The sequence below is a fragment of the Apium graveolens genome, chromosome 2, assembly GCF_009905375.1.
Source record: "Apium graveolens cultivar Ventura chromosome 2, ASM990537v1, whole genome shotgun sequence".
NCBI classification, from domain to species: domain Eukaryota; kingdom Viridiplantae; phylum Streptophyta; class Magnoliopsida; order Apiales; family Apiaceae; genus Apium; species Apium graveolens.
The window spans coordinates 22,609,431-22,629,583 of NC_133648.1; the positions used below are offsets into that span (position 1 = coordinate 22,609,431).

Here is a 20,153-nt window from a genome sequence, read left to right on the forward strand (position 1 = left end):
TTGTGGCGGTAAAGCAACTCTATATGCCACAGCTCCAACCCTCTCAAGAATCTCAAAAGGTCCTATATACCTCGGACTTAGCTTACCCTTCTGACCAAATCGCTGAATGCCTCTCTGAGGAGATACCTTAAGGAAGACCTTGTCTCCTACTTTAAATTCATATTCTCGCCTACCCTTAGCAGCATAACTCTTCTGCCTAGATCGAGCTTGTTCAAGTCTTTCTCGAGCAACTGCTACCTTATCTGTAGTGACTTGGACTAGATCGGGACCTTCTAAAAGCTTCTCTCCTACTTCATTCCAATAAATAGGTGTTCTACACTTGCGCCCATATAGTGCCTCAAAAGGAGCCATACCAATGCTGCTCTGCCAACTGTTATTATAAGCAAATTCAACCAAAGGCAAATAATCATCCCAATTTCCATACCACTCTAATGCACATGCTCGCAACATGTCCTCCAAGGTCTGAATTGTCCTCTCTGACTGCCCATCCGACTGTGGATGAAAAGCTGTGCTATAGTTCAACTTGGTGCCCCATGCCTTTTGAAATCTTTTCCAATATCTTGAAGTGAATCTGGGATCTCTGTCGGACACAATCGAAACTGGAATCCTGTGTAGTCTAACAATCTCATTCATGTATAATAGCGCTAAGCTCTCCAAGTTCATGTTCTCACGGATTGCCAAAAAGTGAGCAGATTTAGTGAGTCTGTCTACAATCACCCATATTGCATCATGTTTCTTAAAAGTCTTAGGCAGTTATATGACAAAATCCATGCAAATATTCTCCCACTTCCAAGAAGGTAACTCCAATGATTGTAATAAGCCACTTGGCCTCTGGTGCTCAATCTTCACCTGTTGACAAGTTAAACACTTCGAAAAAAAATCGGCAATATCTCGTTTCATGCCGCTCCACCAAAAGTGTTCCTTTAAATCTCGATACATCTTTGTCTCACCTGGATGAATAGAAAATGGTGATCTATGAGCCTCTTCCATCAATTCCTCCCTGAGTTCCTTGTTAGCAGGCACACATAGACGATTATATATTCATAGAATGCCATGATCATCAAAATGAAATCCTGGTTGCTTTTCAGGATCAATATTCTGGACAAAAGACCATAATTCTCCATCTCCATCCTGAGCTGCCTTAATCCTAGTGATAAGACTAGGCTCGACATGCAAACTTGCTACCATACCAACTGTATTCTGCTGATAAAACTCCAAACCAAATTTCTCAATCTCACGTTGAAGTGGTTGTTGTTGCGTCACCAAAGCGGCCAAATTACCAAAATCTTTCCAGCTTAAAGCATCTGCAACCTTATTAGCCTTGCCGGGATGATACTGAATGCTCACATCATAGTCTTTCAATAATTCAATCCATCGTCTTTGCCTCATATTAAGCTCCTTCTGCGTGAATATGTACTTCAAACTCTTGTGGTCAGTAAAGATCTCACACTTATCACCATACAAATAGTGTCTCCATATCTTCAATGCAAAAATGACGGCTGCAAGCTCTAAGTCATGTGTCGGATAATTCACCTCGTGAGGCTTTAATTTTCTTGAAGCGTAGGCAATCACATTTCCATGTTGCGTCAATACAAAGCCAAGTCCCTTCTTCGAAGCATCGCTCTAAATCACATAGCCTCCCAATCCTGATGGTAGTGTCAATACTGGTGATGTCACAAGTCTCTTCTTCAATTCTTGAAAACTAGTCTCACACTCATCGGTCCATATGAACTTGTTGCTTTTTCGAGTCAACTGCGTCAATGGCATCGCAATTGTCGAAAAGCCTTCTACAAATCGGCGATAGTAGCCCGCGAGTCCCAAGAAACTCCTCACTTCCGTCGCAGTGCTAGGTTTTGGCCAATTGGTAATAGCCTCAACCTTGGCTGGATCCACCTTAATTCCATCTGCTGATACAATATGTCCCAAAAATGCAACTTGATCAAGCCAAAATTCACACTTCTTGTATTTTGCATACAATTTGTTATTCCGTAGTGTTTCCAACACAATTCGAAAATGCTCTTCATGTTCCTCCCTTGACGTTGAATACACCAATATATCATCAATAAACACAATCACAAACTTGTCCAAAAAATCCTTGAATACCCTGTTCAATAGGCCCATGAAAACTGCAGGTGCATTTGTCAATCCAAAAGACATAACAAGAAACTCGTAGTGTCCGTAACGAGTCCTGAATGCTGTCTTCGGAATATCACTTGCCTTCACTCTTAGTTGACGGTAACCTGACCGTAGATCAATCTTCGAAAAGTATTTTGCTCTTTGAAGCTGATCAAATAAGTCATCGATCCTTGGTAATGGATATCTATTCTTCACTGTGATTCGGTTCAACTCTCGATAATCAATACAGAGTCTCATCGAACCATCCTTCTTCTTCACAAATAGAACTGGTGCTCCCAAAGGCGAAACATTGGGTCTAATAAAACCCTTATCAAGTAACTCCTCCAGCTGTTCTTTCAGCTCTTGTAGCTCTAACGGAGCCATTCTATAAGGTGCCTTAGAAATAGGTTGTGCATCTGGTAACAAATCGATAGAAAATTCCACCTCTCTTTCTGGAGGAAGACCCTCCAAATCGTCGGGAAATACATCTGAAAACTCACGAACAACAAGAACATCTTCTAAGTCTGGCTGCACCTTGGACGTGTCAATCACATGAACCAAAAATCCTTCACATCCATGAGCAATCATCTTCTTAGCCTTGATGGCCGAAATGAATTTTCCACAACCACTAGGCTTAGAACCCTGAAACACGAACTCGGGCGAATTGGAGTCGCCAAAAATTATTCTTTATCCTGGACAATCAATTGTAGCTTTGTGTCACTCCAGCCAATCCATCCCCAGTATGATATCAAAGTCCCTCATCTGAATAGGTAAGAGATCTACAAGTAGTTCTCTATCGTCTACTTTAACTACACAATCAAGATACTGAGAATTTACAAGTATAGTTACACCCATAGGAGTGCCAACAGAAAAATCCGATATAAGTGCAGTATATGCAATATCTAAGTGTTTAGAATAAGATGTAGAGACAAATGAATGTGTAGCTCCAGTATCAAATAAGACTATAGCATTTCCATTACCGACAGAAAGTGATCCTGAAATGGTACCTGGAGTACTTGCAGCATCTTTTGCAGTGATGGAAAACACACGACCGGAAGTCTTCTGGTTGCTTTTCTCTCCCTGATCCTTACGATCCCAAGGCTTCTTTGGTGGCATCTGACAGTCTCGAATAGTGTGACCCTTCTTTCCACAATTGAAGCATGCTCTAGTAGCCCAATAGCAAGTGCTTCCTCCATGCATCTTTCCACAATGTTCACATTAGATGCTTCCTTATTTCCAGTTTGGTTGAAAGGCCTCTTTTGCTCATTTCCTTGATTTCCATTCTTTTGCTGAAAATTACGAGTATTATACCTCTGATCATTTGGTTTGAATCCACCTGAAGAACCACCATTTTTATGAAATCCATGTTGACGTTCATCTTCTCTTTTTCTTTTCTGATTTTGCACGTCTCGTTTCTTGAGAAAGTCAGCCTGATGAAGCTCTTGATCTCTGGCACTGTCAACCAAGGTGTCCATAGATGTATAGCGGTTAGAGATGATATGGTTGCAGATGGAATTCTTCAATGCCCACTTAAACTTCATGATTTTATCCACTTCTGACTCAGCCACAGATCTTGCATAACCAGCTAACCTCTGAAATCTGACTTGAAAGTCTGCCACCGACTTATCATCTCTCTGAGTAATACTCTGATACTCCCTTACATATTCATCACGTATGCTGGCTGGAAAATACCTCTGGTCAAACTGAGTTTTGAATACCTTCCAAGTAAGAGTATTTTCATAGCCAGGTGCATGCGACGCTACCACAGACTTCCACCAAGTATTAGCATCCCCCTCAAGACGATAAGTAGCAAATCGAGCATTTTCCACCTCTGAACACTCCAAGACCCTGAAAATTTTCTCCATGTGATCTATCCAAACTTCAACATCCATGGGAGTCTTGGCCTCCTTAAAATAATTGGGTCTTTGCTTCATAAAATGATCAAACATAGTTTGACCACCTCGATCTTGCCCGTTAGCAGTGGGATTCTGTCCACGTTGAACTTCCCGCAACATCTCCAGAAAAGTACTCCTATCCATAACAATCTGCTGATTATCATTCCCCCCAGTATTTCGACTACTGCTACCTCTTGCCATCCTGCATAAAATTTTATGAGTGCACAAATACATATATCACAAAATCATATCCAAAATCTTAAATCTACCCGTATGGAGTCAACCCAAAACTCACAGGTCAAATCCTAAAGGACAGTCTACAGAAACTATAACCTAAGCTCTGAATACCAACGTTGTAACACCCCACTTAAACAAGTAGATGCTACACAAGATAAGTCTTATTTATTAATGAAAGCAAAACAAGCTAAACATAATTTATATAACTAATAAAAGTTCTAAATCTTCAAAATAAAGTTCTCTAACAAGATCCAAAATAATATGGAATAAAACATGTCCTTGACTTTATTTTCAACTAGATAACAAGCTAAAATCTGGGCAGCACTCATCACACCCCCGCTTTACCCCCGACTACCTGTGGAAAGAAATAAATACGAGTGAGCCAAATGCCCAGTACGAATATATCATTAAAAGGTAAAGCAAAAGAATATATTTGATTTTAATAATTAGCCAAGAAGATGAGTAATATGACAGTAATTATTTAGAAGCAAGGAACCAACTAATCCAAACAAAATCAAAGAAATGGCTGAGAACAAGTAAGGTGGGTACTAATAAGGGCATCTTATAAAACCTCTGCTCTCTAGTAAACACCAAGCAAAGCACAGTGCAAACAGTTCCTTCTCCGGTTATCCACAAGAAGGATAAAATGAAATGTATAAAACATTTCCCAAACAAACAAAATGATCATGATCTTAATCATGCCTCATACCCCAGAGACATGCTCGTATACTCACAGCACTGATACGAGTTAGTGCCGAGAGCACCAAAGACTGCAAAAACTCCATGTGCCTCGTCTGTGATTTACCCACACAGATAAGTTTAAGAGCCCATAACAAATGGTTATAAAGTGTTTCCAATAATATTGAAAATAAAAGTTGCATGTGACAAATCAAGTATATTGATAGGCAACATAGATCAAAAGTGGTTAAGCAACAACATGGATCAAAGATGGCTGAGCAAAAATTAACAAGTGTACATATACACTTAACAAAATATAATTTGATAAGATAAATATGATGGGACAATAAGTACAGGGGAAGAAAATATATTTTAAATGAAGAGAGAATGAAAGATACTCGTACCTGGAATGAGTCTAAAATATTCAATAATGCTCACACAACTAGCTCCAAATAAACCTCCAAATCAATCTATAATATCAACAGAAATATAATTTATAAACGCCAAACTCTAAAACCCACTAAAAAGTAAAGCTAACAAAATTATAATATTTTATACCGCTACCACAACTAATATAGATGATCACCATCTCAAGCTAGAGTAGTATAAATATATAACTAACAAATAATCTGAATAATTTACAAGCTTTATAAAAATATAAAAGATATTTTATTAATTTATAAAAATAATGTATAAATCTTTAAGTATATAATTTTATAAAGTAGACAAACTTAAATTATACATTCATTTGACACATTAAATCGTAACAACAATTTAAGAAAATGATAAAAATAAATATAGCATTTATAATTTCTGTTTAGCAACACATACTGACAAGATTTATCAAATCCACCTCCGGCACATTAATACTACACAATACTTACAAAATTTAAATTATTATGACCAATTATTAGATACTATAATTAATAACATATTGGTTATAAAAAAATAATGAGACTAATGTTTCAAATATATTATGCATGGGGAAAATATAATAATGTAATATGATTAACAAATCTAAACAATTTATAATTTTAGATAAACAAACAACAAATTGTTAATTACTTAACTTAATTAACAAAATACTTTGACTACATATCTCCTGTAAAATAAAATACCATACATATCATTAGTCCCACAAATACATATTTTGTCAATTTTTAATAAATCTCAATAAACTAAATCTTGTGAAAATAGATTTTATTTTACAAATATTTTTACATATAAACAAACTAGCATAATATAACATGATAATATTGTGAACAAATCACACACATAACTAGTAAATAATAATTAACAAAACTAGCCAGACACTAACAATATTAAAATGTACCATATCATCCACTTAATAAAATGTAAAAAACCTGAGAATTATATAATTTCTTAAACCAACTTAATGACATAAAAATTGAAAATAAAAACAACAGGGAACATGACTAATTAGAATACTACTAATTAAACATCTTGTAGCCAGTACAAATAACAATTAATCAATTAAATCAATTAAACATGCATTAAACAATAACCTAACACAATATATAAACACATAAACAAATAATATAATAATTTGATAAAACTTACCTGAATTTAGAGCCTGATATAATATGTAAAAAATGTGTACAAATAGTTATAAACCTGAAAATAAAATCACTAATATTAGTATACAATATAAATAGTAATCATCTTAAATTACATAATTAAATTTTAAATAAACTTCCTCAAGATGTACACTTCTCTGAAAGTTTTGGCCGACCTAGCTATCTTTCTCCTCCTTTTGATCTTTAATAACCCAAAAATCTATTTCTCCTTCTCTTAATCTTTAATAACTCAATATTTTAACACTGACACTGCAGTTAGCTCTACTCTGACCTTCACATGTAGATCCAAAGCTTCTGCACCAACTCTTCTATCTCACTTATAAGTTATATAATACAACTATTTTTCCATTTTGTTAGTTGTCGCTTTACGATGAGTTTTTTTTTATAAATAAGTAGCTCAACAAACTATTAAACTATCACCCGATTTGACTCATATTCAAATTTTAAACAACTAAAAGATAGCTTACAAAATTTAAATTTTTAACAGCCTATTATCTACATAAAACATTATCCATAAATTTGAATTCTAAAATCAATTAATAAATATTTACTAAGTTATTGCACACCAAATAAAATATGAGGTATTATACATAATGCTTCAAATGTTATTGAAATGTTAAAGATGTTTGAAAGAGCTTCCGGACAGCAGATTAATGTGTACAAGTCGTCAGTCATTTTTAGCAAAAATACACATGAGGAGGTGAGATTCAGTTTACTGCAGCAGCTTAGGTTTAGTGAGGCAGGGGATCAGAGTTTATATTTGGGCCTCCCGAGTATCATACACAGGAAAAAAGTCTGTAGTATTTGGATATAAAAAAAAACAAAATCTCAGAAAAGGTTCAGAGTTGGGATAAGCGTACCTTATCAAAAAAGGAGGGAAAGAGGTCTTACTTAAAACGGTGGCTCAATCCTTCCTAATTATACGATGAGTGTTTTCCTTTTACCAGTTAAAGTTTGTCAAGATTTAGAGCGTATAATGTGCAAGTACTGGTGGCAGTCAAATCTGAGGAAGAACAGATCTATTTATTGGATGAATTGGAGGAATATGTGCAAGAAGAAGAGTCAAGGAGGGCTTGGATTTATTCGGGACTTTAATGTGGCTTTGTTAGGAAAGCAATGATGGCGAATGATTAATAATCCTGAATTGCTTGTTAGTAAAATATATAAAGCACGTTACTTTCAGGATGGATCTTTTTTATCAGCTAAAGTTGGAAACAATCCAAGTTACGTATGGCGCAGCATTATTGAAGCACAGTCATTATTGAAACAAGGTTGTGTGTGTAGAGTTGGCATGGGTAATAGTGTCTCGGTGCTTAATGTACCATGGCTCCTAGACATTAATGATCCGTATATTCATACCAGGAGTGAAGCTCTACACAATGTGACAGTGTCTGCTTTCTGAGAACCAGTGGGATCGTGACCATATTCTGGATGTTTTTTATGAAAGAGATGCTATGCTGATCCTATCCATACCTATTAATACAGAAGAGGAGGACACCTGGTATTGGAAATATGAGAAGATGGGGAATTACACAGTCAAAAAGTGCATATAACTCTTTGAGCTTGAACTCTGGAGATGTGCAAACTGATAATTTTGGTTTCTGGCGCCAATTGTGGGATTTAAAATTTCCTCCTAAGGTAAAACATTTTATGTGGCGTGCTATTAATGGATGCTTACCAACCAAGGACAATCTCAGATGTAAAAGAATAGACGTTGATATGTATTGTCATGTCTGTCAAAATGAAACTGAGTCAATCCTTCATATGCCGGTTAATTGTTCTTATGCAGTGAATTGTTGGAGTATGTCGGGACTAACGTCTGTTGATGGTATGTTCCAAACATTTTCAAAGTGGTTTAGCATGGTCTTTCAGCAGCATAGAAGCAAAGAGATTATTGATTTTGCCATGATCTGTTGGATGGTGTGGAAGAATCGCAATGACCTAGTCTGGAATCAGCAAAGCTTAGAAGTAAAGGAAGTAGTAGAGTCAACTAGGACTGTCCTTGACCAATGGAGACAAGTTCAAGACAAGTCATTTGATAATTTCCTGGGGTATATGACCCAGGATGATGGTCAGGAACTGTGGCGAAAACCTCAGTTAAACAGAGTTAAGGTGAATACTGGCGCTGCAATTTTCGAGCATTCTAATCGGTATAGCTATGCATTTGTAGCCAGGGATCATTCTGGGAAACTTATTGAAGCACAATCTAACTGCAAACAGGGAATGGTAACTCCTGAACTAGCTGAGGCTGTAGGAGTCAAAGAGGCCTTGAGTTGGATTAAGGATGGTGGGTACTGCAATGTGGAGGTGGAAACTGACTATATGCAGGTGGTGCAGGCAATTCGCTCTTCCATATCTAGTCTATCTTATTGGGGTAGAGTAATAGAAGAGTGTCGCTCGTTATTGTTAAGTTTAAAAGCAAGTAATGTGCTTATTAGATTTATTAAACGCTCAGCGAATAGGGTATCTCACTTCTTAGCGAGATATAACTGTTCTATAGCTGAACGTAAGTGGAGAGCGGGGATGTCCTTTCCGACTTTTATGATGTACTGATGAGTGATTTAAGAAGCTAATGAAAGTCGTTTTCTCTTGTGGCAAAAAAAAATGGTAGTTTCCACAATAAGAATGCAGTAAATATGATTTTATTAACACAAGACTAGTTCCAGGTATAATAATCTACGAAAACATAAATCTATCAGCCAAAAACATTAAAACATTAAAACAAATTCACTGATTCATGACATCAAATTTAAAAGGAAACAAATTAAAGGACTATAATGCTAACTCATTCAAGGTTCCTTCAATCGTCTCTAATTTCGTGTCCGTTTGGGAAATCTGAAAATAAGTAATTTATGACATAAATCGAATAAGTGACTGATAAATAATAAGTTGATAAATGCTCAGAAGTTATACAAGTGTTTGGATAATTTAACTTATAAGTCATAATTTTTTTATTTAAATGAACTAAAATAAATAATTTTTAAATATAATTATCTTAATTCTTATATTTTAAATTTGATTAACATTTTAAAAAATATATTTTAAAACTAAAATTGATAAAAAAAATGAAAAATAAAAAATAAGTTGAGAAAAAGTACGTCGTTACTAACATTCAACTTATCAGCTTATAAGTTGTAAATTCAACTTATAAGTTGGGTCGACAAATATTCGTCAATAAGCTGTTACGGGCTTATAAATTAATAAGCTGACTTATAAGATTTGCCAAATAGGCCCTTTATTTCTTCCACAATTTTCCGAATTTCTCCATTTTTCAATATGTAAAAGTATGCAATGTTTTGAGCAGTAATGTATTACTCTATGTAACGCTGGATCTTGGAACCTGAAGGGCATATAAAGAATCTGAAAAGGAAAAATGATTCTCAATCATTTCTTTTTCACTTCATCTCTTCCTTTGTTATCTGTTGAGCTGCATGCCTATTTCCTTCTTGTGTAATGTGTTTGAAATGTTAAAGGTCTGTCCTTTTATCCCTTTCGGGATGCCTCGCCAAGCTCTAAGCGTTTCGTTACTGCATTTTGATTTTAGCCCCGAAAAATATAAAAAATAAACCTTGTCATGGCTGGAGAACATGATGACAAAGTTATTGCAATTTTTTTAATTTGATAGGCCGGTCTCCAATCTTTACAATGTTGTCCTAAGAAGTTTAATTGCTGGCTGAAAGCCTGAAACATACGATAACTTTCCTATAAATTTTTGGTGAAATTATATTTTTGGCGCGACATATGGATCTGTGGAGTTCATTGCCTCTACTGCTAAGACTTTACCCTACTGCTCATAGTTCCCCTACACTTTTTTAAGTACTCTGCTAGTGCAAAGATCTGGAATCACATAACTTTATTTCTTTGAGAAATCTAGATCTCTATAAAACCTAAAGGCCCTTCCATTACCCTACATCAAAAGAAATTCAAATTGTTGTTGTTCCTCCTAGTCAAGCTCAACAAGCATATATATTTACCAAAGGCCTACCGCTGCAAGTTTCAAACTTCTTCGTGACAAATTGGCTGTTCGACCCTGTGAACCCATCAATTTGCGGGGAAATGATAAGATAAACCATTGCCCGAGTGCAAGCTTCAGTTTATGCAGATTATATTGTAGATGAGTCTCAGTTTGTTTAAGTTTAGTTTTTTAAGACAAGTAGATAATGAAATGCACCCAAGTACCCAACTGATAGTGTGGGTTTTTTCCTCATTCAGTTTCTATCAACATAAGCAACCAGACAAAATGACAATGCACATATTAAATGATTAGACAACAGACTGAAAGTAGAATGGTTCATCATAATAGGTATGAAGCACATCAGAGTAAAGAACATCATTAAACTTTTGATTTACACCGGTATGTATATGACAATATCTCTTTAATCTTATGTAGTTATATCATGCACACTACATAATCATAAAAGAACAACAGAAGGAATGTTAAAGAACTAAATTTGTAGATTCGTTGAAAGCTGATCAGAGAAGAAAGAGATAACGCTTGAAAGATCAAGGCCATTTAGTGAATTCGAACACTTTCAAAACTATATCAAGTCCTGTGGGGATCTGCCATACAAAGAGTAGCACATTGACTGCATTTAGTGCAATGTGAAGACTTCTTGCAGTCTCATTTCCTTTTTGCATAGGAGGCACAAGAGCTGCCGCAGCTGCCCACAACACTGTTATTGCTGTTCCAGGAACACAAATGCCAGCAAAGTTAGGACTGACACAGACAAATGCAAAACGTAAAACAAATCTAACAATCACAGGTAAAGATTCAAAGATAAGCTTGAAATGGTTAACTGTTACTACTAGAAGCAAGTAAATCGGAGCTTAGCATATTGATTTTAAATGGAAGTCACGGTTTACCTGCCCCTGCAAAAAGATGAGGCCCTGGAAATAGCTTTCCTGTCCTTAGCCAGGTGTTGACTCCTCCACCGATTGACTCGAAAACTCCAAATGCAAGAAGAATTGAACCAGCATTGAAGTGTTTGTCTCTATATGATCCTTTAATTAATTCCTTGCGCTCCTAGTTTAAGTAAAAGTAGATAGCTCAGATAACAGAAAATCAGCTTACAAGATCGGTTACCATTGTACAATATAAAACTTTCATCAAATGTCCAGAGATTTTCAGTCTTTTGACAATCTTGGTCTCAATTGAGAACCATTTCGTGGAGTGTACACTAATAGTACACTAATGATATATACACTCCTAAGTATATGCTTCAGGCTTGCTAATGTTTGAATAGGCAAATATTGTTAAATATACGATCCTCTATTGCGATCTTCCTCTAACACATTAAGATTTGACTGAGTTTGGCAAAAGGATTAAGGTTCGATTCCGAACCACCCCCAACATTATCACAATTTATTCTGGACATGAAAGACAATTAATGCCCCAAAGATGGGCGCCCGTGTTCCACTCTTCGACACATAAATGGGCTTTCGAATGAGGGGAGTGTTAAATATATGATCCTCGTTACTCGACAAGTATTTGCTCTGCTAGAGATTAATTATATATTACCATTGCAGTTGGGTGGAAACTTAGGCTGAAGCCCCGACTAAGCAAAAAAATTAGTACATTTTTTGTTAATCCCCGGCTAGCATCAAAATATTGGCATTTTAGCTCTGACTGTTTTGCAATCCTGGTTCCGCTACTAAAAAAGACACGAAAAAATGTAATAATACATGAAAGGAGAGAGTAAGGCCACCTCAGTGAGCTGCTGAATTTTGGATTCAACAGGTGAAGGTTTAAGAGGCTGTGATGGGGTACCATCAGGTGTAACAGGAACAGGCTTAACTTCCTTCTTCAACTCAGTAATCTCATTCTGAATAGTCCGAACTCGACGCCATTGCCAACCCAAATAACCAGCATATAATGTATATGCAAACAAAGCACCCATCACAATGGGGTGAATCAAAGCAAGTGATCTTCCTTCCAGTAATCCAAACTCCCCGCCAGCAGCCAATGCATCCTGTTTCATCAAAACTACTCAAATTATTGTAACCCAAAAATCAAAATCAAAAGAAACAATCAAGAAAATATTATGCTCTTGCCTTTGAATCTAATAAGAAGGGTAATGTGATTGCAGAGAGAGGAAGAGATATAGATTTTAAGTGGGGAATAATAGAGTGAGTGCTGAGGAGTGGAGCTTGCTGAGAAGATGAGTGTTTGGAAAGGAGAAGCTTGATGGTGTTTTTGGTGATGTTATTATCATTATTTTTCAATGGTTGAAGCTGTGGTGGGAGTTTTACTAGGCTGAGCGTGGCTGCCATGTTCCTGTTCTTGATTTCTTTTGCAGGGAGGAGGTACTTTTGTGGGATAGGAAAGTGGAGTAGTTCTTTGTTTTGTGTGGTCATGAATACAGTATGTTGTTATCATTTGTAAAATTGTGAGACAGCCCTGCATGTATTTTGACTTGGGAATGGGATTCATATAAATGTCCTCAGCAGCTTCTTTCTTATACGTAAATATTATAAAATAATAAATCCTAGTGATTTAGGTAGGGTTGTTCGGGAACCAAATCGAATCGAGTTTTGACCGAACCGAATTAGGCTTTACTTTTTTTCCTGACGGACCGAGCAGAGCCGAACTTTCTTATCGAACAAAAATTTGTGCTCGAGCTATATAACTACGAGCCGAAGACGAATTTTTATGGAACAAAAAATTGTCAAAACAAACTCGGCTCGAGCTCGTTTTCTTAACGAATACTTTTTTTGTGTTCGAGTTCGAACTCGAGTTCTTAACGAACCGAGTCTTAACAAGCCGAGTTCGAGTTTGTTCGAATTTTTTCGCGAACAGCTCTAGATTTAGGACATATTTATTATGAGTATCTCCAATCATATAGAATCTTTAGCTAAAAATCATTAATACATACTATAAATAAAAAATGTAGAGATTATGCAAAAAAAATCATCTCCAATGGCACATTTGTTGAATCACTACAGACCAGACCTGTAAGAATTCTGTAAAAAGATTTCCTAATCATTTATTACCATATTGAAATAATATATTATATTTATAACAACATAAATTTTTAATAACATACTATTTTTAAAATATAGCTAACCAATATAGTTAATACCATTGAAGTACAATGTCTTATTGGTTCAACAAATCAATTAAAGACAACATCATTGGAGATAATAAAATAAGGCATGACCAGTAAAGACTAAATTACCCCTGTTTTTAATATTTATATAAAAAATGTGGTTTGTGGGAATCGAACTCAAGTTATTTCATTCAATTATACAACCTCTTACCACTACATCATATTGTTACATGTACTTTTTTATCATACACATAATATGTAAGTGTGCTAGATGAATTTTTTATTTAACTTTAAATATACTTATTCGAATTCCGCAAAAAAAAAGAATAGTTAGTTGAATATTTGTACAGTTAATTTTAAAGAATTAAATTCCAGATATAAAATTAGGCATAGTACATAAATGGATTATTATATTATTTATTAATTATTTTTTAATTTGAAAATATATCTCATATACTTTTAACATATTTTTTATTATAAAAAGTAATTAAAATGTACTTATATAATTTTTTAAAAAATATTGAAAATAGAATCACTTATATATAAATAATCTATATTGGTATTATATATTTAGATAAATTCGAATTATAATGAGTCAATGCATTTTAGAACTTGGCCCGTTGTTCAAAAAATACTCGAAATTTGACTACATGACCCTGCCGAAAAATATGGTCACATTCTACGTTTAGTAAATTTAAATTACAAGTTCGGCGAGAATATCTTACCAATAATGTGAAATTTTTTAATATCTTATGTTAATATAAATTAATGTGTTTGAGATTTTTATCGGATCAAGTCAATTGATTATTTATATTAAAACTACTAACTTCACTAATAACGCATTATTATTTTTGGGATTTGTCCCAATTTTATGAATATTTGAAATTTGAAATGAGATCTCACTGGATTTGTTAAAACTACGATGATATATTAAATAGATTTATTTTCATTTTTCATTTTAAAAAAACTAACATTTTAAAAAGAATTCTTTTAGATCAGCAATATTCATTGATCAAGATAATATTATACAAATATTTTGAATTATTTAAATATTTTGAATTATTCAAATAAAGGTAATATATATACTATATCGTAACATTTGATTCAATGCATTTTATATTATTTAAGGAAAAAAAACATATATTGTTCAATAATTTGAAGGAATTAACCAATTCAACTGATATTTATAAAACTTTATCGAGCTAGAAATTTTTAATTTTAGAAGAATAGTATAAAATGTTATTAAATTATTATATGAAAAAATATTAGAGTCGTAATGAAACAAACTTAAAAACAGTTTAAATAACGATATAAATAATTTTTCTTTCGAATTCTTGAAAAAAATCATGAATATCAATAATAAGTCTTAAAAATATATAATTCATTTTTATGTTACAACCATAATTGATATCTGGTTGCGTAAAAAATAGATATGGATTGTTTGTCAGTGATAATGTGAATACCATATATAATTATAACAATTTATTTATTACATAATTTTAATTTTTGAATAATTATAAATTCATGTTATTTAAGCGATCAATTATCTCACTAGATGTTAATAATGATTATACATGTACATAAATCAGATATTTAGCATATAAATAATTTAAATCATCATAATTTACTAAGAGATGTAACATACAATAATTTATATGCTAACACACACATACATATAACTTAATCTTAATTTGTTAACAGTAATGTAAATAAAAAACTAATATTTTCTCATACATTCATACGTTGAATTTCAAAAATTAATATTTTTCATTAAAATCAACTTTAATATTAATAATAATATAAATTTTACATTATTGTATATTATGATTGCAAGTCATTCTGTCTTCAGTTATGTATTTTTTTATCTTTTTAAATTGAGTAAGTTAATTATAAGTTAGTAGTGAAATCAGTAATAATATAGAGCAGTACATATAGTTTATTTAAATAAAATTCAAGATTTTGGTCAATTTTGTATTCAACATATATGTTAAATTTTAGTTTTTTATTTGTAAACATACTAACGGCATTCTTAATCATTTCGTTTTAAACATACACTTACTACCATGTTTATATTCATTCATTAAATATAAAATAACGGGTAAAAAAAATATAATATAATAATAGTTGAGGGGATATTCACTCATAAAAGTGAGGAAGCATTCGAAACTCGAAACTCCTAATGTTATAGAGGGGGACATGTAGTTTGTTGGAGAGAAATTTTATCTCCATTTTTTCAAAATTTGACTCAAGAGCCTATATAAGAATATTGTTAGAGTTGTTTTACAAACATTATAATCGATGATACATAAAAAAACTCTAGAAAATGACCCGTGTCTCTAATTATTCTTAATGAGACATGAGAGAGATTTTTTAGTGATGGGTCATGTTCCGTTATAATTTTTCGCGGATAAGAAGTTCTTCCATTCGTGGAAAGGAAAAGTTTTTACGGATGAGAAGTTCTCCATTTCGGGGTAAGAAAAAGTTCCGAGTCACGAAAATTTATAATGGATTGATATAAAAAAATCTTTCAATCTGCTCCTTTAAAATAGATCTTTAAAATATAACGCGCCTGGAGCAGTATATTATATAACAGTCTTAAATACACGATTGACGGAACCTTATAATAATTTTAAAGAACCACTAAATATTGTTAAAATATCATTATTTTATATTAAATTTCTTATATTTAAAGTTAGGGCATCGTTTACGTAGGATATCTTGATAATTTATCACAATAACATTGTCGAAATACGATTCCAGGTCAAATTTCTCATATTTGAATTTACGGTTTTTCTGTGATGTGCTCATACGGACACACTAAATATAAACTTTTATAATTTTAGCTTGTTTTAATTGACCAATACTTCTTAATAATGGTGAACCCTCCTGTATTTATAACTACTCCACCGGTCTAAACATTCCAAATATTATAAATTTTAGTATTTAGTATTGCCGGTAAACACATACCAGACAAACCCTTTGAATTTAACATAGCCTTGATCTAACAAATTAAATTAGGGCTGAAAAGCCCAAAAACCTATGATAACTTATCTTTAATTATTGGTGGAATTTTATTTAGGCCCCGACCTTGTTTTAAGCATGGGTTAAGTATCAAAAATGTCATTATATCATATATCAATTTAATCATTAAATTTAACAGGATATTATTTAAATCACTAAATTTGTAATAAATATCAAATAAATATCTTAAAATATGTGTTCGAGAATTAAACATTATTTTACGGAGATCTATATATTTTTCTTCTATAACAACAAAATGCAACACGCAGGGGTTGACTCGGTTGGTTAAAGAGGAGATAACTATTTTTTTGGTCTCAGCTTCGAATTCCACGAGAGCAGAATTTATGATTATGCCTCCTGAGTCAGAATTTGTCCTTTAAATGCGGTTTACCTTGCACCCGAATGGTAGCAGTTGCGGGTTAGCTACTATAAAAAAAATGCAAATGTATGAATTCTATTCTTTTATATAATATAGTAAGATTTTTAAAAAATTATCTAATATTTATTTGTAATTTTATAGTCATTTTATTTATTCAAATAAAACTAAATAGTAGATAAATTTTTAAAAATCTCACTATATCATCTAAAATATTATGAATTCATAATTTTTTATTTAGTTGTAATAGTATTTAAGAAAAATGTTTAGAATTCTGTAAAATAAATTTTAATTCTCGAGCACATATTTTGAGGTATTTGTTTGATATTTATTATGATTTTAGTGATTCAAATAATATTTTGTTAAATTTGATAATTAAACTAATATAAGATTTTCACTTTAGTGACCATTTTGATATTTAACAAAGACTTAGAATTACATAACATAATTATTACTTTGAGAAATTTAGATTAGATTTGTATATGTAACCTGAAGGGCCTTCCGTTGCCCTACAATGAAAGAAACACTTTGGGACAATGTTGTGCAAAATTTGCTGGATTCGATAGAAGAAGAAATAAATTCTGAACAACCAGTTGAATAAATAAAAGAATCCCGGGAACAAAATACTGGTAAGGTAACTAACAGAATTCCTTGACTAAATTACTGACAGAATAGTTCAAATTCCCCAAGCAAAATGCTCGTAAGAACAATTATTCACGAACTAGTGGTGCGCAACTCTGTGAGGCCTTAATCACAGAATCTGCATGATGGTGGTTATGGCAGCCTAGAGCCTGAATCAACTTCCACCACCCCATCCCTTTGTTCTTTCTGCTTGTAATCTTTGCAGAACCACCGCCAAGTGACTGCTGTGACATGGATTTCTTGAGTTGTCGTCTCCTGATATCTCTTATTTCCATCTCTGTCGGAATCTTAGGTGATCCAAAAAAGAACAGATACCACCTTGATCTAGAAGGGGACTTGAAGATAGTAATTTTATATGCTAACATATCGTTCTTGTCCTCACATTTCCCTATTTTACTCATACAATTGCTCGCTGACACGGAATTAAAATTCTGTGAATAGCTTATACTAGAACCAGTATTTGCATTCATGCATTTACCTTTTTTGTCATAAGGTTTCCATGATTTTGAGTTGAAGTTCCCTTGCAAGACGCCTCGCTTTCCACCTATACTCTGTTTGTAATCCTTGTTTGCAATGAGCTTACCGCAGAAAAGAACATTGTCAGCTATTGGACTACTCCATTCTTCACTAAAGAACTCAAAATGGTCAGTAATTTGTTCATCTGAGGACGAGCTAGGATCCTCCTCTGCAGAATCATCTTCCCCGTATATCGGAAGATCACGAAGGGAAAGCGTTTCGGCTTCATCGTCTGAGGGAGGATCTTGATGCAACAGACAAGTAGAGTAGTTTTGTTCCATTGTCATAATGTACATGGATATAACTACATGAAGCCTTGAGTGTTTATTTATGATGCATATAATGAGGAAGAGTTGGAATAAAGTAGGCTAAAGCTGAAGTATAAAATGTTAAAAGTCTTAGTAGGGAATGATACTTTGGTCATTCTAGAAGGGGCATGCAGGCCAAAATGTTGTTAATCAGCAAAGCAAATGTAAATTGGAATTTTATAATATTATTATAATCTTTTGGAAGTTTGTTTTTGTAGGTATGTGATTTGATTTCCTGATTATGTGAGAGTTGGGGTCCATATGTTAGTGTTGAGTGTTTGAGAGGTCAGCAAAATTAGCAGCCACCAATGTTAGTTGACCGGCCTATTTTGATTTAAAAAGAGACATGTTTTACTACCTATGTAAAAAATATCAAAATTATCATTTAAAGGAGATTTCAAAATTTGCAGATTCAAAAGAATGATTACAGTTACAGGTTCATTGAGCTGTTTTTATGCTTTGATAAAATGACTGTGCATGGCTAAAAATTTGGGAGGCTGCGCCAAAAGCAAAAGAAGCGCCGTCTGTGGGAATCGAACCCACGACCACGGGATTAAAAGTCACGCGCTCTACCAGCTGAGCTAAGACGGCCGATGTTAACCAACGTTTAATTTTTATAAAACTTCGCTAGCTGCTTTAATAATGCCCCGCTCCGTGTTAACATAAAAATAAAAACACATGCTTTTGTATAACAAATAAAGCTTGTGTTTTCTTTTGGAGTAATATGTACCAAAATTTTATTTTAAAAGAAATTGAACTAATGAAAAAGGAAAAAAAAACTTTGTGTTTTTATTCGTTTCCAGGAGCGAGAAGAAGACGAGGCAATACTGGCAATTAAAGTAATTCCAGTGATATATTAATAATTCAATAAATTCTAAATAAAAAAATCCACTGTAAGGAATATTATTTTCCAAATGACTAAGGTGAGGATGCACAAATGCCATGACTTCTTCCATGAGTTCCTCCTAGTTTCTAGAATGTCTTTCGGCACCTAAAACTCCACACTAACCGTGAAAATGAGGAAGAGCATCTCCGGTGTCTTAAAATTTATTAGTTAAAATTATGTAAAACATTTCATAACTAAGTATTATAAAAATTGAGCACGGTTGAATAGCTCAAGTGGTTAACAGTTTATCCTCTATCGTCTCAGGTACCAGGTACTGATTCTCAACATTGGTGATCACTGTTGTTGGCTAAATTTTTAGTCAATCTCTCTTATAGGATATATTTACCAAATCATTTCAGATCTATAGTAAAATTAGATATCATCTTTTATCGTATAAAAATAATATAATTTATTTTATGACAACGTGAAATAATAATAACATGTTATTATTAAAATATAAACAATCATTATAGCCAACTTGATTCCCGTCCCGAACCGGAAAATATAAACAATCATTATAGCCAACTTGATTCCCGTCCCGAACCGGAAATGGAGATCCTCGCGGAAACTGATTTTTTTCTTTTATAAAATATATTATATACTATTAATAATACTGCACATAATGTCTATTTAAATAAAATAAAGTGTATAATATTTACATATGTTAAATCATTACTTTTAACTAGCATTTTACGCGTGCTACGCAGCGAACCAACGACTCACAGTTATCGATACTCTCGTACTATTTTTCGTGAGATTACGAGAAAATCATGTAAAAAACTCAAACTTGACATTTTACTTACTTACCATCTTTTGTTTTATTTTTAAATTAGGA

General features: G+C 33.4%; 2 protein-coding genes and 1 non-coding gene across 3 annotated transcripts; all 3 read right to left on the reverse strand.

The window, feature by feature from the left end:
- Positions 1-2,832: 2,832 nt before the first annotated feature.
- On the reverse strand, positions 2,833-4,211 carry LOC141686508 (uncharacterized). Its single transcript, XM_074491542.1, has 2 exons — positions 3,333-4,211; positions 2,833-3,255 (listed from the first exon to the last, which is right to left on the reverse strand). The coding sequence occupies exons 1-2, from the start codon at positions 4,209-4,211 to the stop codon at positions 2,833-2,835; spliced, it is 1,302 nt and encodes a 433-aa protein (XP_074347643.1).
- A 6,633-nt stretch (positions 4,212-10,844) lies between these two features.
- On the reverse strand, positions 10,845-12,913 carry LOC141707110 (uncharacterized). Its single transcript, XM_074510107.1, has 4 exons — positions 12,575-12,913; positions 12,229-12,492; positions 11,387-11,546; positions 10,845-11,205 (listed from the first exon to the last, which is right to left on the reverse strand). The coding sequence occupies exons 1-4, from the start codon at positions 12,875-12,877 to the stop codon at positions 11,027-11,029; spliced, it is 906 nt and encodes a 301-aa protein (XP_074366208.1). The 5' UTR covers positions 12,878-12,913; the 3' UTR covers positions 10,845-11,026.
- A 6,037-nt stretch (positions 12,914-18,950) lies between these two features.
- TRNAK-UUU (transfer RNA lysine (anticodon UUU)) lies at positions 18,951-19,023 on the reverse strand. Its single transcript has one exon. It is a non-coding gene; the product is annotated as a tRNA-Lys (tRNA).
- Between the last annotated feature and the right edge of the window lie 1,130 nt (positions 19,024-20,153).

Coding starts and splice junctions, on each gene's coding strand:
- LOC141707110 (XM_074510107.1), bottom strand. CDS start 12,877: ATGACCACACAAAACAAAGAACTACTCCACTTTCCTATCCCACAAAAG. Junction 12,493..12,574: donor CCTTCTTATTAGATTCAAAG/GCAAGAGCATAA, acceptor TTGATGAAACAG/GATGCATTGGCTGCTGGCGG. Junction 11,206..11,386: donor TCATCTTTTTGCAGGGGCAG/GTAAACCGTGAC, acceptor TTCCTGGAACAG/CAATAACAGTGTTGTGGGCA.
- LOC141686508 (XM_074491542.1), bottom strand. CDS start 4,211: ATGGCAAGAGGTAGCAGTAGTCGAAATACTGGGGGGAATGATAATCAG. Junction 3,256..3,332: donor GAAATAAGGAAGCATCTAAT/GTGAACATTGTG, acceptor TGTGGAAAGAAG/GGTCACACTATTCGAGACTG.